Source organism: Phyllobates terribilis, unplaced genomic scaffold (assembly GCF_046119375.1).
Source record: "Phyllobates terribilis strain yellow unplaced genomic scaffold, ASM4611937v1 Scaffold_1__5_contigs__length_1240528914, whole genome shotgun sequence".
NCBI classification, from domain to species: Eukaryota; Metazoa; Chordata; class Amphibia; order Anura; family Dendrobatidae; genus Phyllobates; species Phyllobates terribilis.
In genome coordinates this window covers 611678435-611698693 of record NW_027362761.1, presented here as the reverse complement: position 1 = coordinate 611698693, position 20259 = coordinate 611678435, and the positions used below count along the sequence as shown (strand labels likewise).

The following is a 20259-nucleotide window of genomic DNA, read 5'->3' as shown; positions in this document are numbered from 1 at the left end:
TATAATACGCTAATAATACTGTATATAATAACTATAAATGTATACATAAATATACTGTATATAATACACTAATAATACTGTATATAATAACTATAAATGTATCCATGAATATACTGTATATAATACGCTAATAACACTGTATATAACTATAAATGTATACATAAATATACTGTATATAATACACTAATAATACTGTATATAATAAATATAAATGTATACATATACTGTACATAATACACTAATACTGTATATAATAACTATAAATGTATACATAAATATACTGTATATAATACACTAATAATACTGTATATAATAACTATAAATGTATACATAGATATACTGTATATAATACACTAATAATACTGTATATAATAACTATAAATGTATACATAAATATACTGTATAAAATACACTAATAATACTGTATATAATAACTATAAATGTATACATAAATATACTGTATATAATACACTAATAATACTGTATATAATAACTATAAATGTATACATAAATATACTGTATATAATACACTAATAATACTGTATATAATAACTATAAATGTATACATAGATATACTGTATATAATACGCCAATAATACTGTATATAATAGCTATAAACGTATACATAAATATACTGCATATAATATACTAATAATACTGTATATAATAACTATAAATGTATACATAAATATACTGTATATAATACCCTAATAATACTGTATATAATAACTATAAATGTATACATAAATATACTGTAGATAATATACTAATAATACTGTATATAATAACTATAAATGTATACATAGATATACTGTATATAATATGCTAATAATACTGTATATAATAACTATAAATGTATACATAAATATACTGTATATAATACACTAATAATACTGTATATAATAACTATAAATGTATACATAAATATACTGTATATAATACACTAATAATACTGTATATAATAACTATAAATGTATACATAAATATACTGCATATAATATACTAATAATACTGTATATAATAACTATAAATGTATACATAAATATACTGTATATAATACCCTAATAATACTGTATATAATAACTATAAATGTATACATAAATATACTGTATATAATACACTAATAATACTGTATATAATAACTATAAATGTATACATAAATATACTGTATATAATACACTAATAATACTGTATATAATAACTGTAAATGTATACATAAATATACTGCATATAATATACTAATAATACTGTACATAATAACTATAAATGTATACATAAATATACCGTATATAATACACTAATAATACTGTATATAATAACTATCAATGTATACATAAATATACTGTATATAATACCCTAATAATACTGTATATAATAACTATAAATGTATACATAAATATACTGTAGATAATATACTAATAATACTGTATATAATAACTATAAATGTATACATAGATAAACTGTATATAATACACTAATAATACTGTATATAATAACTATAAATGTATACATAAATATACTGCATATAATATACTAATAATACTGTACATAATAACTATAAATGTATACATAAATACACCGTATATAATACACTAATAATACTGTATATAATAACTATCAATGTATACATAAATATACTGTATATAATACCCTAATAATACTGTATATAATAACTATAAATGTATACATAGATATACTGTATATAATAAACTAATAATACTGTATATAATAACTATAAATGTATACATAAATATACTGTATATAAAACACTAATAATACTGTATATAATAACTATAAATGTATATATAGATATACTGTATATAATACACTAATAATACTGTATATAATAACTATAAATGTATACATAGATATACTGTATATAATACACTAATAATACTGTATATAATAACTATAAATGTATACATAAATATACTGTATATAATACACTAATAATACTGTATATAATAACTATAAATGTATACATAGATATACTGTATATAATACTCCAATAATACTGTATATAATAACTATAAATGTATACATAAATATACTGTAGATAATATACTAATAATACTGTATATAATAACTATAAATGTATACATAGATATACTGTATATAATATGCTAATAATACTGTATATAATAACTATAAATGTATACATAAATATACTGTATATAATACACTAATAATACTGTATATAATAACTATAAATGTATACATAAATATACTGTATATAATACACTAATAATACTGTATATAATAACTATAAATGTATACATAGATATACTGTAGATAATATACTAATAATACTGTATATAATAACTATAAACGTATACATAAATATACTGCATATAATATACTAATAATACTGTATATAATAACTATAAATGTATACATAAATATACTGTATATAATACCCTAATAATACTGTATATAATAACTATAAATGTATACATAAATATACTGTAGATAATATACTAATAATACTGTATATAATAACTATAAATGTATACATAGATATACTGTATATAATATGCTAATAATACTGTATATAATAACTATAAATGTATACATAAATATACTGTATATAATACACTAATAATACTGTATATAATAACTATAAATGTATACATAAATATACTGTATATAATACACTAATAATACTGTATATAATAACTATAAATGTATACATAAATATACTGCATATAATATACTAATAATACTGTATATAATAACTATAAATGTATACATAAATATACTGTATATAATACCCTAATAATACTGTATATAATAACTATAAATGTATACATAAATATACTGTATATAATACACTAATAATACTGTATATAATAACTATAAATGTATACATAAATATACTGTATATAATACACTAATAATACTGTATATAATAACTGTAAATGTATACATAAATATACTGCATATAATATACTAATAATACTGTACATAATAACTATAAATGTATACATAAATATACCGTATATAATACACTAATAATACTGTATATAATAACTATCAATGTATACATAAATATACTGTATATAATACCCTAATAATACTGTATATAATAACTATAAATGTATACATAAATATACTGTAGATAATATACTAATAATACTGTATATAATAACTATAAATGTATACATAGATAAACTGTATATAATACACTAATAATACTGTATATAATAACTATAAATGTATACATAAATATACTGCATATAATATACTAATAATACTGTACATAATAACTATAAATGTATACATAAATACACCGTATATAATACACTAATAATACTGTATATAATAACTATCAATGTATACATAAATATACTGTATATAATACCCTAATAATACTGTATATAATAACTATAAATGTATACATAGATATACTGTATATAATAAACTAATAATACTGTATATAATAACTATAAATGTATACATAAATATACTGTATATAAAACACTAATAATACTGTATATAATAACTATAAATGTATATATAGATATACTGTATATAATACACTAATAATACTGTATATAATAACTATAAATGTATACATAGATATACTGTATATAATACACTAATAATACTGTATATAATAACTATAAATGTATACATAAATATACTGCATATAATACACTAATAATACTGTATATAATAACTATAAATGTATACATAGATATACTGTATATAATACACTAATAATACTGTATATAATAACTATAAATGTCTACATAAATATACTGTATATAATACACTAATAATACTGTATATAATAACTATAAATGTCTACATAAATATACTGTATATAATACACTAATAATACTGTATATAATAACTATAGTGTATACATAGATATACTGTATATAATACACTAATAATACTGTATATAATGACTATAAATGTATACATAAATATACTGTATATAATACACTAATAATACTGTATATAATAACTATAAATGTATACATAAATATACTGTAATATAATGTACTAATAATACTGTATATAATAACTATAAATGTATACATAAATATACTGTAATATAAACACTAATAATACTGTATATAATAACTATAAATGTATACATGAATATACTGTATATAATACACTAATAATACTGTATATAATAACTATAAATGTATCCATAAATATACCGTATATAATACACTAATAATACAGTATATAATAACTATAAATGTATACATAAATATACTCTATATAATACACTAATAATACTGTATATAATAACTATAAATGTATACATAAATATACCGTATATAATACACTAATAATACTGTATATAATAACTATAAATGTATACATAAATATACCGTAATTAATACACTAATAACACTGTATATAATAACTATAAATGTATACATAAATATACTCTATATAATACACTAATACTGTATATAATATCTATAAATGTATAGATAAATATACTGTATATAATACACTAATAATACTGTATATAATATCTATAAATGTCTACATAAATATACTGTATATAATACACTAATAATACTGTATATAATATCTATAAATGTCTACATAAATATACCGTATATAATACACTAATAATACTGTATATAATAACTATAAATGTATACATAAATATACCGTATATAATACACTAATAATACTGTATATAATAACTATAAATGTATACATAAATATACTGTATATAATACACTAATAATACTGTATATAATAACTATAAATGTATCCATAGATATACTGTATATAATACACTAATAATACTGTATATAATAACTATAAATGTCTACATAGATATACTGTATATAATACACTAATAATACTGTATATAATAACTATAAATGTCTACATAGATATACTGTATATAATACACTAATAATACTGTATATAATAGCTATAAATGTATACATAAATATACTCTATATAATACACTAATAATACTGTATATAATAACTATAAATGTATCCATAGATATACTGTATATAATACACTAATAATACTATATATAATAACTATAAATGTATACATAAATATACTCTATATAATACACTAATAATACTGTATATAATAACTATAAATGTATCCATAGATATACTGTATATAATACACTAATAATACTGTATATAATAGCTATAAATGTATACATAAATATACTCTATATAATACACTAATAATACTGTATATAATAGCTATAAATGTATACATAGATATACTGTATATAATACACTAATAATACTGTATATAATAATTATAAATGTATACATAAATATACTCTATATAATACACTAATAATACTGTATATAATAACTATAAATATATCCATAGATATACTGTACATAATACACTAATAATACTATATATAATAACTATAAATGTATACATAGATATACTGTATATAATACGCTAATAATACTGTATATAATAACTATAAATGTATACATAAATATACTGGATATAATATACTAATAATACTGTATATAATAACTATAAATGTATACATAAATATACTGCATATAATACACTAATAATACTGTATATAATAACTATAAATGTATACATAAATATACTGTATATAATACACTAATAATACTGTATATAACTATAAATGTATACATAGATATACTGTATATAATACACTAATAATACTGTATATAATAACTATAAATGTATCCATAGATATACTGTATATAATACACTAATAATACTGTATATAATAACTATAAATGTATCCATATATATACTATATATAATACACTAATAATACTGTATATAATAACTATAAATGTATCCATATATATACTATATATAATACACTAATACTGTATATAATAACTATAAATGTATCCATATATATACTATATATAATACACTAATAATACTGTATATAATAACTATAAATGTCTACATAGATATACTGTATATAATACACTAATAATACTGTATATAATAACTATAAATGTATACATAAATATACTGTATATAATACACTAATAATACTGTATATAATAACTATAAATGTATACATAAATATACTGTATATAATACACTAATAATACTGTATATAATAACTATAAATGTATACATAAATATACTGTATATAATACGCTAATAATACTGTATATAATAACTATAAATGTATTCATAAATATACTGTATATAATATGCTAATAATACTGTATATAATAACTATAAATGTATACATAAATATACTGTATATAATACACTAATAATACTGTATATAATAACTATAAATGTATACATAGATATACTGTATATAATATACTAATAATACTGTATATAATAACTATAAATGTATACATAGATATACTGTATATAATACACTAATAATACTGTATATAATAACTATAAATGTCTACATAAATATACTGTATATAATACACTAATAATACTGTATATAATAACTATAAATGTATACATAAATATACTGTATATAATACACTAATAATACTGTATATAATAACTATAAATGTATACATAGATTTACTGTATATAATACGCTAATAATACTGTATATAATAACTATAAATGTATACATAAATATACTGTATATAATACACTAATAATACTGTATATAATAACTATAAATGTATACATAGATTTACTGTATATAATACGCTAATAATACTGTATATAATAACTATAAATGTCTACATAAATATACTGTATATAATACGCTAATAACACTGTATATAATAACTATAAATGTATACATAAATATACTGTATATAATACACTAATACTGTATATAATAACTATAAATGTATACATAAATATACTGTATATAATACACTAATAATACTGTATATAATAACTATAAATGTATACATAAATATACTGTATATAATACACTAATAATACTGTATATAATAACTATAAATGTATACATAAATATACTGTATATAATACACTAATAATACTGTATATAATAACTATAAATGTATACATAGATATACTGTATATAATACACTAATAATACTGTATATAATAACTATAAATGTATACATAAATATACTGTATAAAATACACTAATAATACTGTATATAATAACTATAAATGTATACATAAATATACTGTATATAATACACTAATAATACTGTATATAATAACTATAAATGTATACATAAATATACTGTATATAATACACTAATAATACTGTATATAATAACTATAAATGTATACATAGATATACTGTATATAATACGCCAATAATACTGTATATAATAACTATAAATGTATACATAAATATACTGTATATAACACACTAATAATACTGTATATAATAGCTATAAATGTATACATAAATATACTGTATATAATACGCCAATAATACTGTAAATAATAGCTATAAATGTATACATAAATATACTGCATATAATATACTAATAATACTGTATATAATAACTATAAATGTATACATAGATATACTGTATATAATACACTAATAATACTGTATATAATACCTATAAATGTATACATAAATATACTGTATATAATACACTAATAATAATGTATATAATAACTATAAATGTATACATAAATATACTGTATATAATACACTAATAATACTGTATATAATAACTATAAATGTATACATAAAGATACTGTATATAATACACTAATAATACTGTATATAATAACTATAAATGTATACATAAATATACTGTATATAATACACTAATAACACTGTATATAATAACTATAAATGTATACATAAATATACTGTATATAATACACTAATAATACTGTATATAATAACTATAAATGTATACATAAATATACTGTATATAATACACTAATAATACTGTATATAATAACTATAAATGTATACATAAATATACTGTATATAATACACTAATAATACTGTATATAATAACTATAAATGTATACATAAATATACTGTATATAATACACTAATAATACTGTATATAATAACTATAAATGTATACATAGATATACTGTATATAATACGCCAATAATACTGTATATAATAGCTATAAATGTATTCATAAATATACTGCATATAATATACTAATAATACTGTATATAATAACTATAAATGTATACATAAATATACTGTATATAATACACTAATAATACTGTATATAATAGCTATAAATGTATACATAGATATACTGTATATAATACGCCAATAATACTGTATATAATAGCTATAAATGTATACATAAATATACTGCATATAATATACTAATAATACTGTATATAATAACTATAAATGTATACATAGATAGACTGAATATAATACACTAATAATACTGTATATAATACCTATAAATGTATACATAAATATACTGTATATAATACACTAATAATACTGTATATAATAACTATAAATGTATACATAAATATACTGTATATAATACACTAATAATACTGTATATAATAACTATAAATGTATACATAGATATACTGTATATAATACACTAATAATACTGTATATAATAACTATAAATGTATACATAAATATACTGTATATAATACACTAATAATACTGTATATAATAACTATAAATGTCTACATAGATATACTGTATATAATACACTAATAATACTGTATATAATAACTATAAATGTCTACATAAATATACTGTATATAATACACTAATAATACTGTATATAATAACTATAAATGTATACATAAATATACTGTATATAATACACTAATAATACTGTATATAATAACTATAAATGTATACATAGATATACTGTATATAATACACTAATAATACTGTATATAATAACTATGAATATATACATAAATATACTGTATATAATGCACCAATAATACTGTATATAATAACTATAAATGTATACATAGATATACTGTATTTAATACACTAATAATACTGTATATAATAACTATGAATGTATACATAAATATATTGTATATAATGCACCAATAATACTGTATATAATAACTATAAATGTATACATAGATATACTGTATATAATACACTAATAATACTGTATATAGTAACCATGAATGTATACATAAATATACTGTATATAATGCACCAATAATACTGTATATAATAACTATAAATGTATACATAGATATACTGTATATAATACACTAATAATACTGTATATAATAACTATAAATGTATACATAGATATACTGTATATAATACACTAATAATACTGTATATAATAACTATGAATGTATACATAAATATACTGTATATAATGCACCAATAATACTGTATATAATAACTATAAATGTATACATAAATATACCGTATATAATACACTAATAATACTGTATATAATAACTATAAATGTATACATAGATATACTGTATATAATACGCCAATAATACTGTATATAATAGCTATAAATGTATACATAAATATACTGTATATAATACGCTAATAATACTGTATATAATAACTATAAATGTATACATAGATATACTGTATATAATACACTAATAATACTGTATATAATAACTATAAATGTCTACATAAATATACTGTATATAATACACTAATAATACTGTATATAATAACTATAAATGTCTACATAAATATACTGTACATAATACACTAATAATACTGTATATAATAACTATAAATGTCTACATAAATATACTGTATATAATACACTAATAATACTGTATATAATAACTATAAATGTATACATAAATATACTGTATATAATACACTAATAATACTGTATATAATAACTATAAATGTATACATAAATATACTGTATATAATATACTAATACTGTATATAATAACTATAAATGTCTACATAAATATACTGTACATAATACACTAATAATACTGTATATAATAACTATAAATGTCTACATAAATATACTGTATATAATACACTAATAATACTGTATATAATAACTATAAATGTCTACATAAATATACTGTATATAATACACTAATAATACTGTATATCATAGCTATAAATGTATACATAAATATATTGCATATAATATACTAATAATACTGTATATAATAACTATAAATGTATACATAAATATACTCTATATAATACACTAATAATACTGTATATAATAACTATAAATATATCCATAGATATACTGTATATAATACACTAATAATACTATATATAATAACTATAAATGTATACATATATATACTGTATATAATACGCTAATAATACTGTATATAATAACTATAAATGTATACATAAATATACTGTATATAATACACTAATAATACTGTATATAATAACTATAAATGTATACATAAATATACTGTATATAATACACTAATCATACTGTATATAATAACTATAAATGTATACATAAATATACCGTATATAATACACTAATAATACTGTATATAATAACTATAAATGTCTACATAAATATACTGTATATAATACACTAATAATACTGTATATCATAGCTATAAATGTATACATAAATATATTGCATATAATATACTAATAATACTGTATATAATAACTATAAATGTATACATAAATATACTCTATATAATACACTAATAATACTGTATATAATAACTATAAATATATCCATAGATATACTGTATATAATACACTAATAATACTATATATAATAACTATAAATGTATACATAGATATACTGTATATAATACTCTAATAATACTGTATATAATAACTATAAATGTATACATAAATATACTGTATATAATACGCTAATAATACTGTATATAATAACTATAAATGTATACATAAATATACTGTATATAATACACTAATAATACTGTATATAATAACTATAAATGTCTACATAAATATACTGTATATAATACACTAATAATACTGTATATAATAACTATAAATGTCTACATAAATATACTGTATATAACACACTAATAATACTGTATATAATAACTATAAATGTATACATAAATATACTGTAGATAATACTCTAATAATACTGTATATAATAACTATAAATGTATACATAAATATACTGTATATAATACACTAATAATACTGTATATAATAACCATAAATGTCTACATAAATATACTGTATATAATACACTAATAATACTGTATATAATAACTATAAATGTATACATAAATATACTGTATATAATACACTAATAATACTGTATATAATAACTATAAATGTCTACATAAATATACTGTATATAATACACTAATAATACTGTATATAATAACTATAAATGTCTACATAAATATACTGTATATAATACACTAATAATACTGTATATAATAACTATAAATGTATACATAAATATACTGTATATAATACACTAATAATACTGTATATAATAACTATAAATGTATACATAAATATACTGTATATAATACGCTAATAATACTGTATATAATAACCATAAATGTCTACATAAATATACTGTATATAACATACTAATAATACTGTATATAATAACTATAAATGTATACATAAATATACTGTATATAATACACTAATAATACTGTATATAATAACTATAAATGTATACATAAATATACTGTATATAATGCACTAATAATACTGTATATAATAACTATAAATGTATACATAAATATACTGTATATAATACACTAATAATACTGTATATAACTATAAATGTCTACATAAATATACCGTATATAATACACTAATAATACTATATATAATAACTATAAATGTATACATAAATATACCGTATATAATACACTAATAATACTGTATATAATAACTATAAATGTGTACATAGATATACTGTATATAATACACTAATAATACTGTATATAATAACTATAAATGTATACATAAATATACTGTATATAGTACACTAATAATACTGTATATAATAACTATAAATGTGTACATAAATATACCGTATATAATACACTAATAATACTGTATATAATAACTATAAATGTATACATAAATATACTGTATATAACACACTAATAATACTGTATATAATAACTATAAATGTATACATAAATATACCGTATATAATACACTAATAATACTGTATATAATAACTATAAATGTATACATAAATATACTGTATATAATACACTAATAATACTGTATATAATAACTATAAATGTATACATAAATATACTGTATATAATATACTAATAATACTGTATATAATAACTATAAATGTATACATAAATATACTGTATTTAATACACTAATAATACTGTATATAATAACTATAAATGTATACATAAATATACTGTATATAATATACTAATAATACTGTATATAATAACTATAAATGTATACATAAATATACTGTATATAATACACTAATAATACTGTATATAATAACTATAAATGTATACATAAATATACTGTATATAATACACTAATAATACTGTATATAATAACTATAAATGTATACATAAATATACTGTATATAACACACTAATAATACTGTATATAATAACTATAAATGTATACATAAATATACTGTATATAATACACTAATAATACTGTATATAATAACTATAAATGTATACATAAATATACTGTATATAATACACTAATAATACTGTATATAATAACTATAAATGTATACATAAATATACTGTATATAATATACTAATAATACTGTATATAATAACTATAAATGTATACATAAATATACTGTATATAATACACTAATAATACTGTATATAATAACTATAAATGTCTACATAGATATACTGTATAAAATGCACTAATAATACTGTATATAATAACTATAAATGTATACATAAATATACTGTATATAATATACTAATAATACTGTATATAATAACTATAAATGTATACATAAATATACTGTATATAATACACTAATAATACTGTATATAATAACTATAAATGTCTACATAGATATACTGTATAAAATGCACTAATAATACTGTATATAATAACTATAAATGTATACATAAATATACTGTATATAATACACTAATAATACTGTATATAATAACTATAAATGTATACATAAATATACTGTATATAACACACTAATAATACTGTATATAATAACTATAAATGTATACATAAATATACTGTATATAATACACTAATAATACTGTATATAATAACTATAAATGTGTACATAAATATACTGTATATAATACACTAATAATACTGTATATAATAACTATAAATGTATACATAAATATACTGTATATAATACACTAATAATACTGTATATAATAACTATAAATGTATACATAAATATACTGTATATAATATACTAATAATACTGTATATAATAACTATAAATGTATACATAAATATACTGTATATAATACACTAATAATACTGTATATAATAACTATAAATGTATACATAGATATACTGTATAAAATGCACTAATAATACTGTATATAATAACTATAAATGTATACATAAATATACTGTATATAATATACTAATAATACTGTATATAATAACTATAAATGTATACATAAATATACTGTATATAATACACTAATAATACTGCTGTTGCGCCGGTGTCTCCGCTGTTGCATTCTGGTATCAGCTCGTCCTTATAGACAGTGCAGGGGGCAGAGACCTGAACAACCTCCATCCGGGCACCGCTGACTCCACACTGGAGGAGACTCTGACAGGAGCAGCCGCGACCAACAGGGGCCAGAACAAGGAGGAGGAGTCTGAAGCACTGAGGGGAGGAGCTGAGGAACGTCATCATTGTCACATGACCGGATCCTCATCACAGCTCCTTCACCACTTCTCTCCTGAGCTCCGCCCCCTGATCACATGGCGGTGACGTCACCACAGGTCCTTCACCACTTCCCTCCTGAGCTCCGTCCACTGATCACATGGCGGTGACGTCACCACAGGTCCTCCCGCTCTCAGTGCTGCAGCTCCGTCCTGGTTGTGTGCAGCTCTTGCTCTCTGTTATCAGCCGGCAGGACGAGATCCCTCCAGCTGATCCAGTGTTCATCCCTCCTTCTCCTGAATGACCCCGAGGATGGACAAGGACGAGACCACCAGAAGATTATTACACTTCACCCTGGAGATCATCTCCCTGCTGAGCGGAGAGGTAACTCCTCTACATTTCTATCAGCTTTATTGTGTTATGTAACAAGTCCGACATCGGGAAGAGGAAATCCAGGAGAGGAAGAGAAGGATTCTTTACTGTAAGAGCAGTGATTGTGTGCAGCTCTCTGCCAGGAGGAGTTGTCATGGGGATTCCCTATAAGAGCTGTAGAGGGGCCTGGATGTCTGTCCTGAGTGTAATAATATTCCAGGTTATGGCCCCAGATTACTGGAGACGGTTATTGATCCCGGGATTTCTACTGATTGTCAGATCTGGAGTCGGGAAGGAATTCTTCTCCCTAAGTGTCTCTCTCCATACACAGGATTACACAATAGTGAGGAAGACACCGGGGGAGGGTGTGACTCCCATCATCCATCTCCAGGAGTCAGGAGGGCGGAGCCCGGACCCCATCACAGAGCCTCCCCCGCACCCCCCGATACATGAGAGGAAGAAGAAGAAGATCCTAGAGCTCAGCAACAAGATGATTGAGCTGCTGAGCGGAGAGGTGACTGCTGGGACATTATACAGGGCAGCACTGGAGGATTCTGGGTGATGAGCGTAGAGGTGACTGCTGGGACATTATACAGGGCAGCACTGGAGGATTCTGGGTGATGACCGGAGAGGTGACTGCTGGGACATGATACAGGACAGCACTGGAGGATTCCGGGTGATGACCGGACATGTGACTGCTGGGACATTATTCAGGACAGCACTGGAGGATTCTGGGTGATGAGCGGAGAGGTGACTGCTGGGACATTATACAGGACAGCACCGGAGGATTCTGGGTGATGAACGGAGAGGTGACTGCTGGGACATTATACAGGACAGCACAGGAGGATTCTGGGTGATGAACGGAGAGGTGACTGTTGGGACATTATACAGGACAGCACTGGAGGATTCTGGGTGATGAGAGGAGAAGTGACTGCTGGGACATTATACACGACAGCACTGGTGGATTCTGGGTGATTACCGGTGAGGTGACCGCTGGGATATTATACAGGAGAGCACTGGAGGATTCTGGGTGATGACCGGAGAGGTGACTGCTGGGACATTATACAGGACAGCACTGGAGGATTCTGGGTGATGACCGGAGAGGTGACTGCTGGGACATGATACAGTACAGCACTGGAGGATTCTGGGTGATGACCGGAGAGGTGACAACTGGGACATTATACAGGAGAGCACTGGAGGATTCTGGGTGATGACCGGAGAGGTGGCTGCTGGGACAATATACAGGACAGCACTGGAGGATTCTGGGTGATGAGCGGAGAGGTGACTGCTGGGACATTATACAGGACAGCACTGGAGGATTCTGGGTGATGAGTGGAGAGGTGACTGCTGGGACATTATACAGGACAGCACTGGAGGATTCTGGGTGATGACCGGAGAGTTGACTGCTGGGACATGATACAGTACTGCACTGGAGGATTCTGGGTGATGACCGGAGAGGTGACTGCTGGGACATTATACAGGACAGCACTGGAGGATTCTGGGTGATGACCGGAGAGGTGACTGCTGGGACATTATACAGGACAGCACTGGAGGATTCTGGGTGATGACCGGAGAGGTGACTGCTGGGACATTATACAGGACAGCACTGGAGGATTCTGGGTGATGACCGGAGAGGTGACTGCTGGGACATTATACAGGACTGCACTGGAGGATTCTGGGTGATGACCGGAGAGGTGACTGCTGGGACATGATACAGTACAGCACTGGAGGATTCTGGGTGATGACCGGAGAGGTGACTGCTGGGACATTATACAGGACAGCACTGGAGGATTCTCGGTGATGACCGGAGACTTGACTGCTGGGACATTATACAGGACAGCACTGGGGGATTCTGGGTGATGACCGGAGAGGTGACTGCTGGGACATTATACAGGACAGCACTGGAGGATTCTGGGTGATGAGCTGAGAGGTGACCGCTGGGACATTATACAGGACGGCACTGGAGGATTCTGGGTGATGAGCTGAGAGGTGACCGCTGGGACATTATACAGGACGGCACTGGAGGATTCTGGGTGATGACTGGAGAGGTGACTGCTGGGACATTATACAGGACAGCACTGGAGGATTCTGGGTGACTGCTGGGACATTATACAGGACAGCACTGGAGTATCCTCTGTGATGACCGGAGAGGTGACTGCTGGGACATTATACAGGACAACACTGAAGGATTCTGGGTGATGAGCGGAGAGGTGACTGCTGGGAAATTATACAGGACAGCACTGGAGGATTCTGGGTGATGAACGGAGAGGTGACTGCTGGGACATTATACAGGACAGCACTGTAGGATTCTGGGTGATGACCGGAGAGTTGACTGCTGGGACATGATACAGTACAGCACTGGAGGATTCTGGGTGATGACCGGAGAGTTGACTGCTGGGACATGATACAGTACAGCACTGGAGGATTCTGGGTGATGACCGGAGAGGTGACTGCTGGGACATGATACAGTACTGCACTGGAGGATTCTGGGTGATGACCGGAGAGGTGACTGCTGGGACATTATACAGGACAGCACTGGAGGATTCTGGGTGATGAGCGGAGAGGTGACTGCTGGGACATTATACAGGACAGCACTGGAGGATTCTGGGTGACTGCTGGGACATTATACAGGACAGCACTGGAGTATCCTCTGTGATGACCGGAGAGGTGACTGCTGGGACATTATACAGGACAGCACTGAAGGATTCTGGGTGATGAGCGGAGAGGTGACTGCTGGGAAATTATACAGGACAGCACTGGAGGATTCTGGGTGATGAGCGGAGAGGTGACTGCTGGGACATTATACAGGACAGCACTGGAGGATTCTGGGTGATGACCGGAGAGGTGACTGCTGGGACATTATACAGGACAGCACTGGAGGATTCTGGGTGATGACCGGAGAGGTGACTGCTGGGACATGATACAGTACAGCACTGGAGGATTCTGGGTGATGACCGGAGAGATGACTGCTGGGACATTATACAGGACAGCACTGGAGGATTCTGGGTGATGACCGGAGACTTGACTGCTGGGACATTATACAATACAGCACTGGGGGATTCTGGGTGATGACCGGAGAGGTGACTGCTGGGACATTATACAGGACAGCACTGGAGGATTCTGGGTGATGAGCTGAGAGGTGACCGCTGGGACATTATACAGGACGGCACTGGAGGATTCTGGGTGATGACTGGAGAGGTGACTGCTGGGACATTATACAGGACAGCACTGGAGGATTCTCGGTGACTGCTGGGACATTATACAGGACAGCACTGGAGTATCCTCTGTGATGACCGGAGAGGTGACTGCTGGGACATTATACAGGACAGCACTGAAGGATTCTGGGTGATGAGCGCAGAGGTGACTGCTGGGAAATTATACAGGACAGCACTGGAGGATTCTGGGTGATGAACGGAGAGGTGACTGCTGGGACATTATACAGGACAGCACTGTAGGATTCTGGGTGATGACCGGAGAGGTGACTGCTGAGACATTATACAGGACAGCACTGGAGGATTCTGGGTGGTGACTGCAGAGGTGACTGCTGGGACATTATACAGGACAGCACTGGAGGATTCTGGGTGATGATTGGAGAGGTGACTGCTGGGACATTATACAGGACAGCACTGGAGGATTCTGGGTGATGAGTGGAGAGGTGACTGCTGGGACATTATACAGGACAGCACTGGAGGATTCTGGGTGATGACCGGAGAGTTGACTGCTGGGACATGATACAGTACAGCACTGGAGGATTCTGGGTGATGACCGGAGAGTTGACTGCTGGGACATGATACAGTACAGCACTGGAGGATTCTGGGTGATGACCGGAGAGGTGACTGCTGGGACATGATACAGTACTGCACTGGAGGATTCTGGCTGATACCGGAGAGGTGACTGCTGGGACATTATACAGGACAGCACTGGAGGATTCTGGGTGATGAGCGGAGAGGTGACTGCTGGGACATTATACAGGACAGCACTGGAGGATTCTGGGTGATGACCGGAGAGGTGACTGCTGGGACATTATACAGGACAGCACTGGAGGATTCTGGGTGATGACCGGAGAGGTGACTGCTGGGACATGATACAGTACAGCACTGGAGGATTCTGGGTGATGACCGGAGAGGTGACAACTGGGACATTATACAGGAGAGCACTGGAGGATTCTGGGTGATGACCGGAGAGGTGGCTGCTGGGACAATATACAGGACAGCACTGGAGGATTCTGGGTGATGAGCGGAGAGGTGACTGCTGGGACATTATACAGGACAGCACTGGAGGATTCTGGGTGATGAGTGGAGAGGTGACTGCTGGGACATTATACAGGACAGCACTGGAGGATTCTGGGTGATGACCGGAGAGTTGACTGCTGGGACATGATACAGTACAGCACTGGAGGATTCTGGGTGATGACCGGAGAGGTGACTGCTGGGACATTATACAGTACTGCACTGGAGGATTCTGGCTGATACCGGAGAGGTGACTGCTGGGACATTATACAGGACAGCACTGGAGGATTCTGGGTGATGAGCGGAGAGGTGACTGCTGGGACATTATACAGGACAGCACTGGAGGATTCTGGGTGATGACCGGAGAGGTGACTGCTGGGACATTATACAGGACAGCACTGGAGGATTCTGGGTGATGACCGGAGAGGTGACTGCTGGGACATGATACAGTACAGCACTGGAGGATTCTGGGTGATGACCGGAGAGGTGACAACTGGGACATTATACAGGAGAGCACTGGAGGATTCTGGGTGATGACCGGAGAGGTGGCTGCTGGGACAATATACAGGACAGCACTGGAGGATTCTGGGTGATGAGCGGAGAGGTGACTGTTGGGACATTATACAGGACAGCACTGGAGGATTCTGGGTGATGAGTGGAGAGGTGACTGCTGGGACATTATACAGGACAGCACTGGAGGATTCTGGGTGATGACCGGAGAGTTGACTGCTGGGACATGATACAGTACAGCACTGGAGGATTCTGGGTGATGACCGGAGAGGTGACTGCTGGGACATTATACAGTACTGCACTGGAGGATTCTGGGTGATGACCGGAGAGGTGACTGCTGGGACATTATACAGGACAGCACTGGAGGATTCTGGGTGATGAGCGGAGAGGTGACTGCTGGGACATTATACAGGACAGCACTGGAGGATTCTGGGTGATGACCGGAGAGTTGACTGCTGGGACATTATACAGGACAGCACTGGAGGATTCTGGGTGATGACCGGAGAGGTGACTGCTGGGACATGATACAGTACAGCACTGGAGGATTCTGGGTGATGACCGGAGAGGTGACTGCTGGGACATTATACAGGACAGCACTGGAGGATTCTGGGTGATGACCGGAGACTTGACTGCTGGGACATTATACAGGACAGCACTGGAGGATTCTGGGTGATGACCGGAGAGGTGACCGCTGGGACATTATACAGGACGGCACTGGAGGATTCTGGGTGATGACTGGAGAGGTGACTGCTGGGACATTATACAGGACAGCACTGGAGGATTCTGGGTGACTGCTGGGACATTATGCAGGACAGCACTGGAGTATCCTCTGTGATGACCGGAGAGGTGACTGCTGGGACATTATACAGGACAGCACTGAAGGATTCTGGGTGATGAGCGGAGAGGTGACTGCTGGGAAATTATACAGGACAGCACTGGAGGATTCTGGGTGATGAACGGAGAGGTGACTGCTGGGACATTATACAGGACAGCACTGTAGGATTCTGGGTGATGACCGGAGAGGTGACTGCTGAGACATTATACAGGACAGCACTGGAGGATTCTGGGTGATGACCGGAGAGGTGACTGCTGGGACATTATACAGGACAGCACTGAAGGATTCTGGGTGATGAGCGGAGAGGTGACTGCTGGGACCTTATACAGGATGGCACTGGATGATTCTGGGTGATGACTGGAGAGATGACTGCTGGGACATTATACAGGACAGCACTGGAGGATTCTGGGTGGTGACTGGAGAGGTGACTGCTGGGACATTATACAGGATAGCACTGGAGGATTCTGGGTGATGATTGGAGAGGTGACTGCTGGGACATTATACAGGATAGCACTGGAGGATTCTGGGTGATGAGCGGAGAGGTGACTGCTGGGACATTATACAGGACAGCACTGGAGGATTCTGGGTGATGAGCGGAGAGGTGACAACTGGGACATTATACAGGAGAGCA

At 28.9% G+C, this 20259-nt stretch overlaps 1 protein-coding gene across 2 annotated transcripts in view; it reads left to right on the top strand.

The window, feature by feature from the left end:
• Positions 1 to 13846: 13846 nt before the first annotated feature.
• Positions 13847 to 20259, top strand: part of LOC141272546 (uncharacterized) — a 267040-nt gene continuing 260627 nt past the window's right edge. For both annotated transcript variants that reach the window (XM_073683383.1, XM_073683390.1), the window contains exons 1-2: positions 13847 to 14066; positions 14386 to 14568. In XM_073683383.1, coding sequence (XP_073539484.1) covers positions 13983 to 14066; positions 14386 to 14568 — 267 coding nt within the window. In that variant the 5' untranslated portion in view covers positions 13847 to 13982. The remainder of the gene's footprint in view (positions 14067 to 14385; positions 14569 to 20259) is intronic.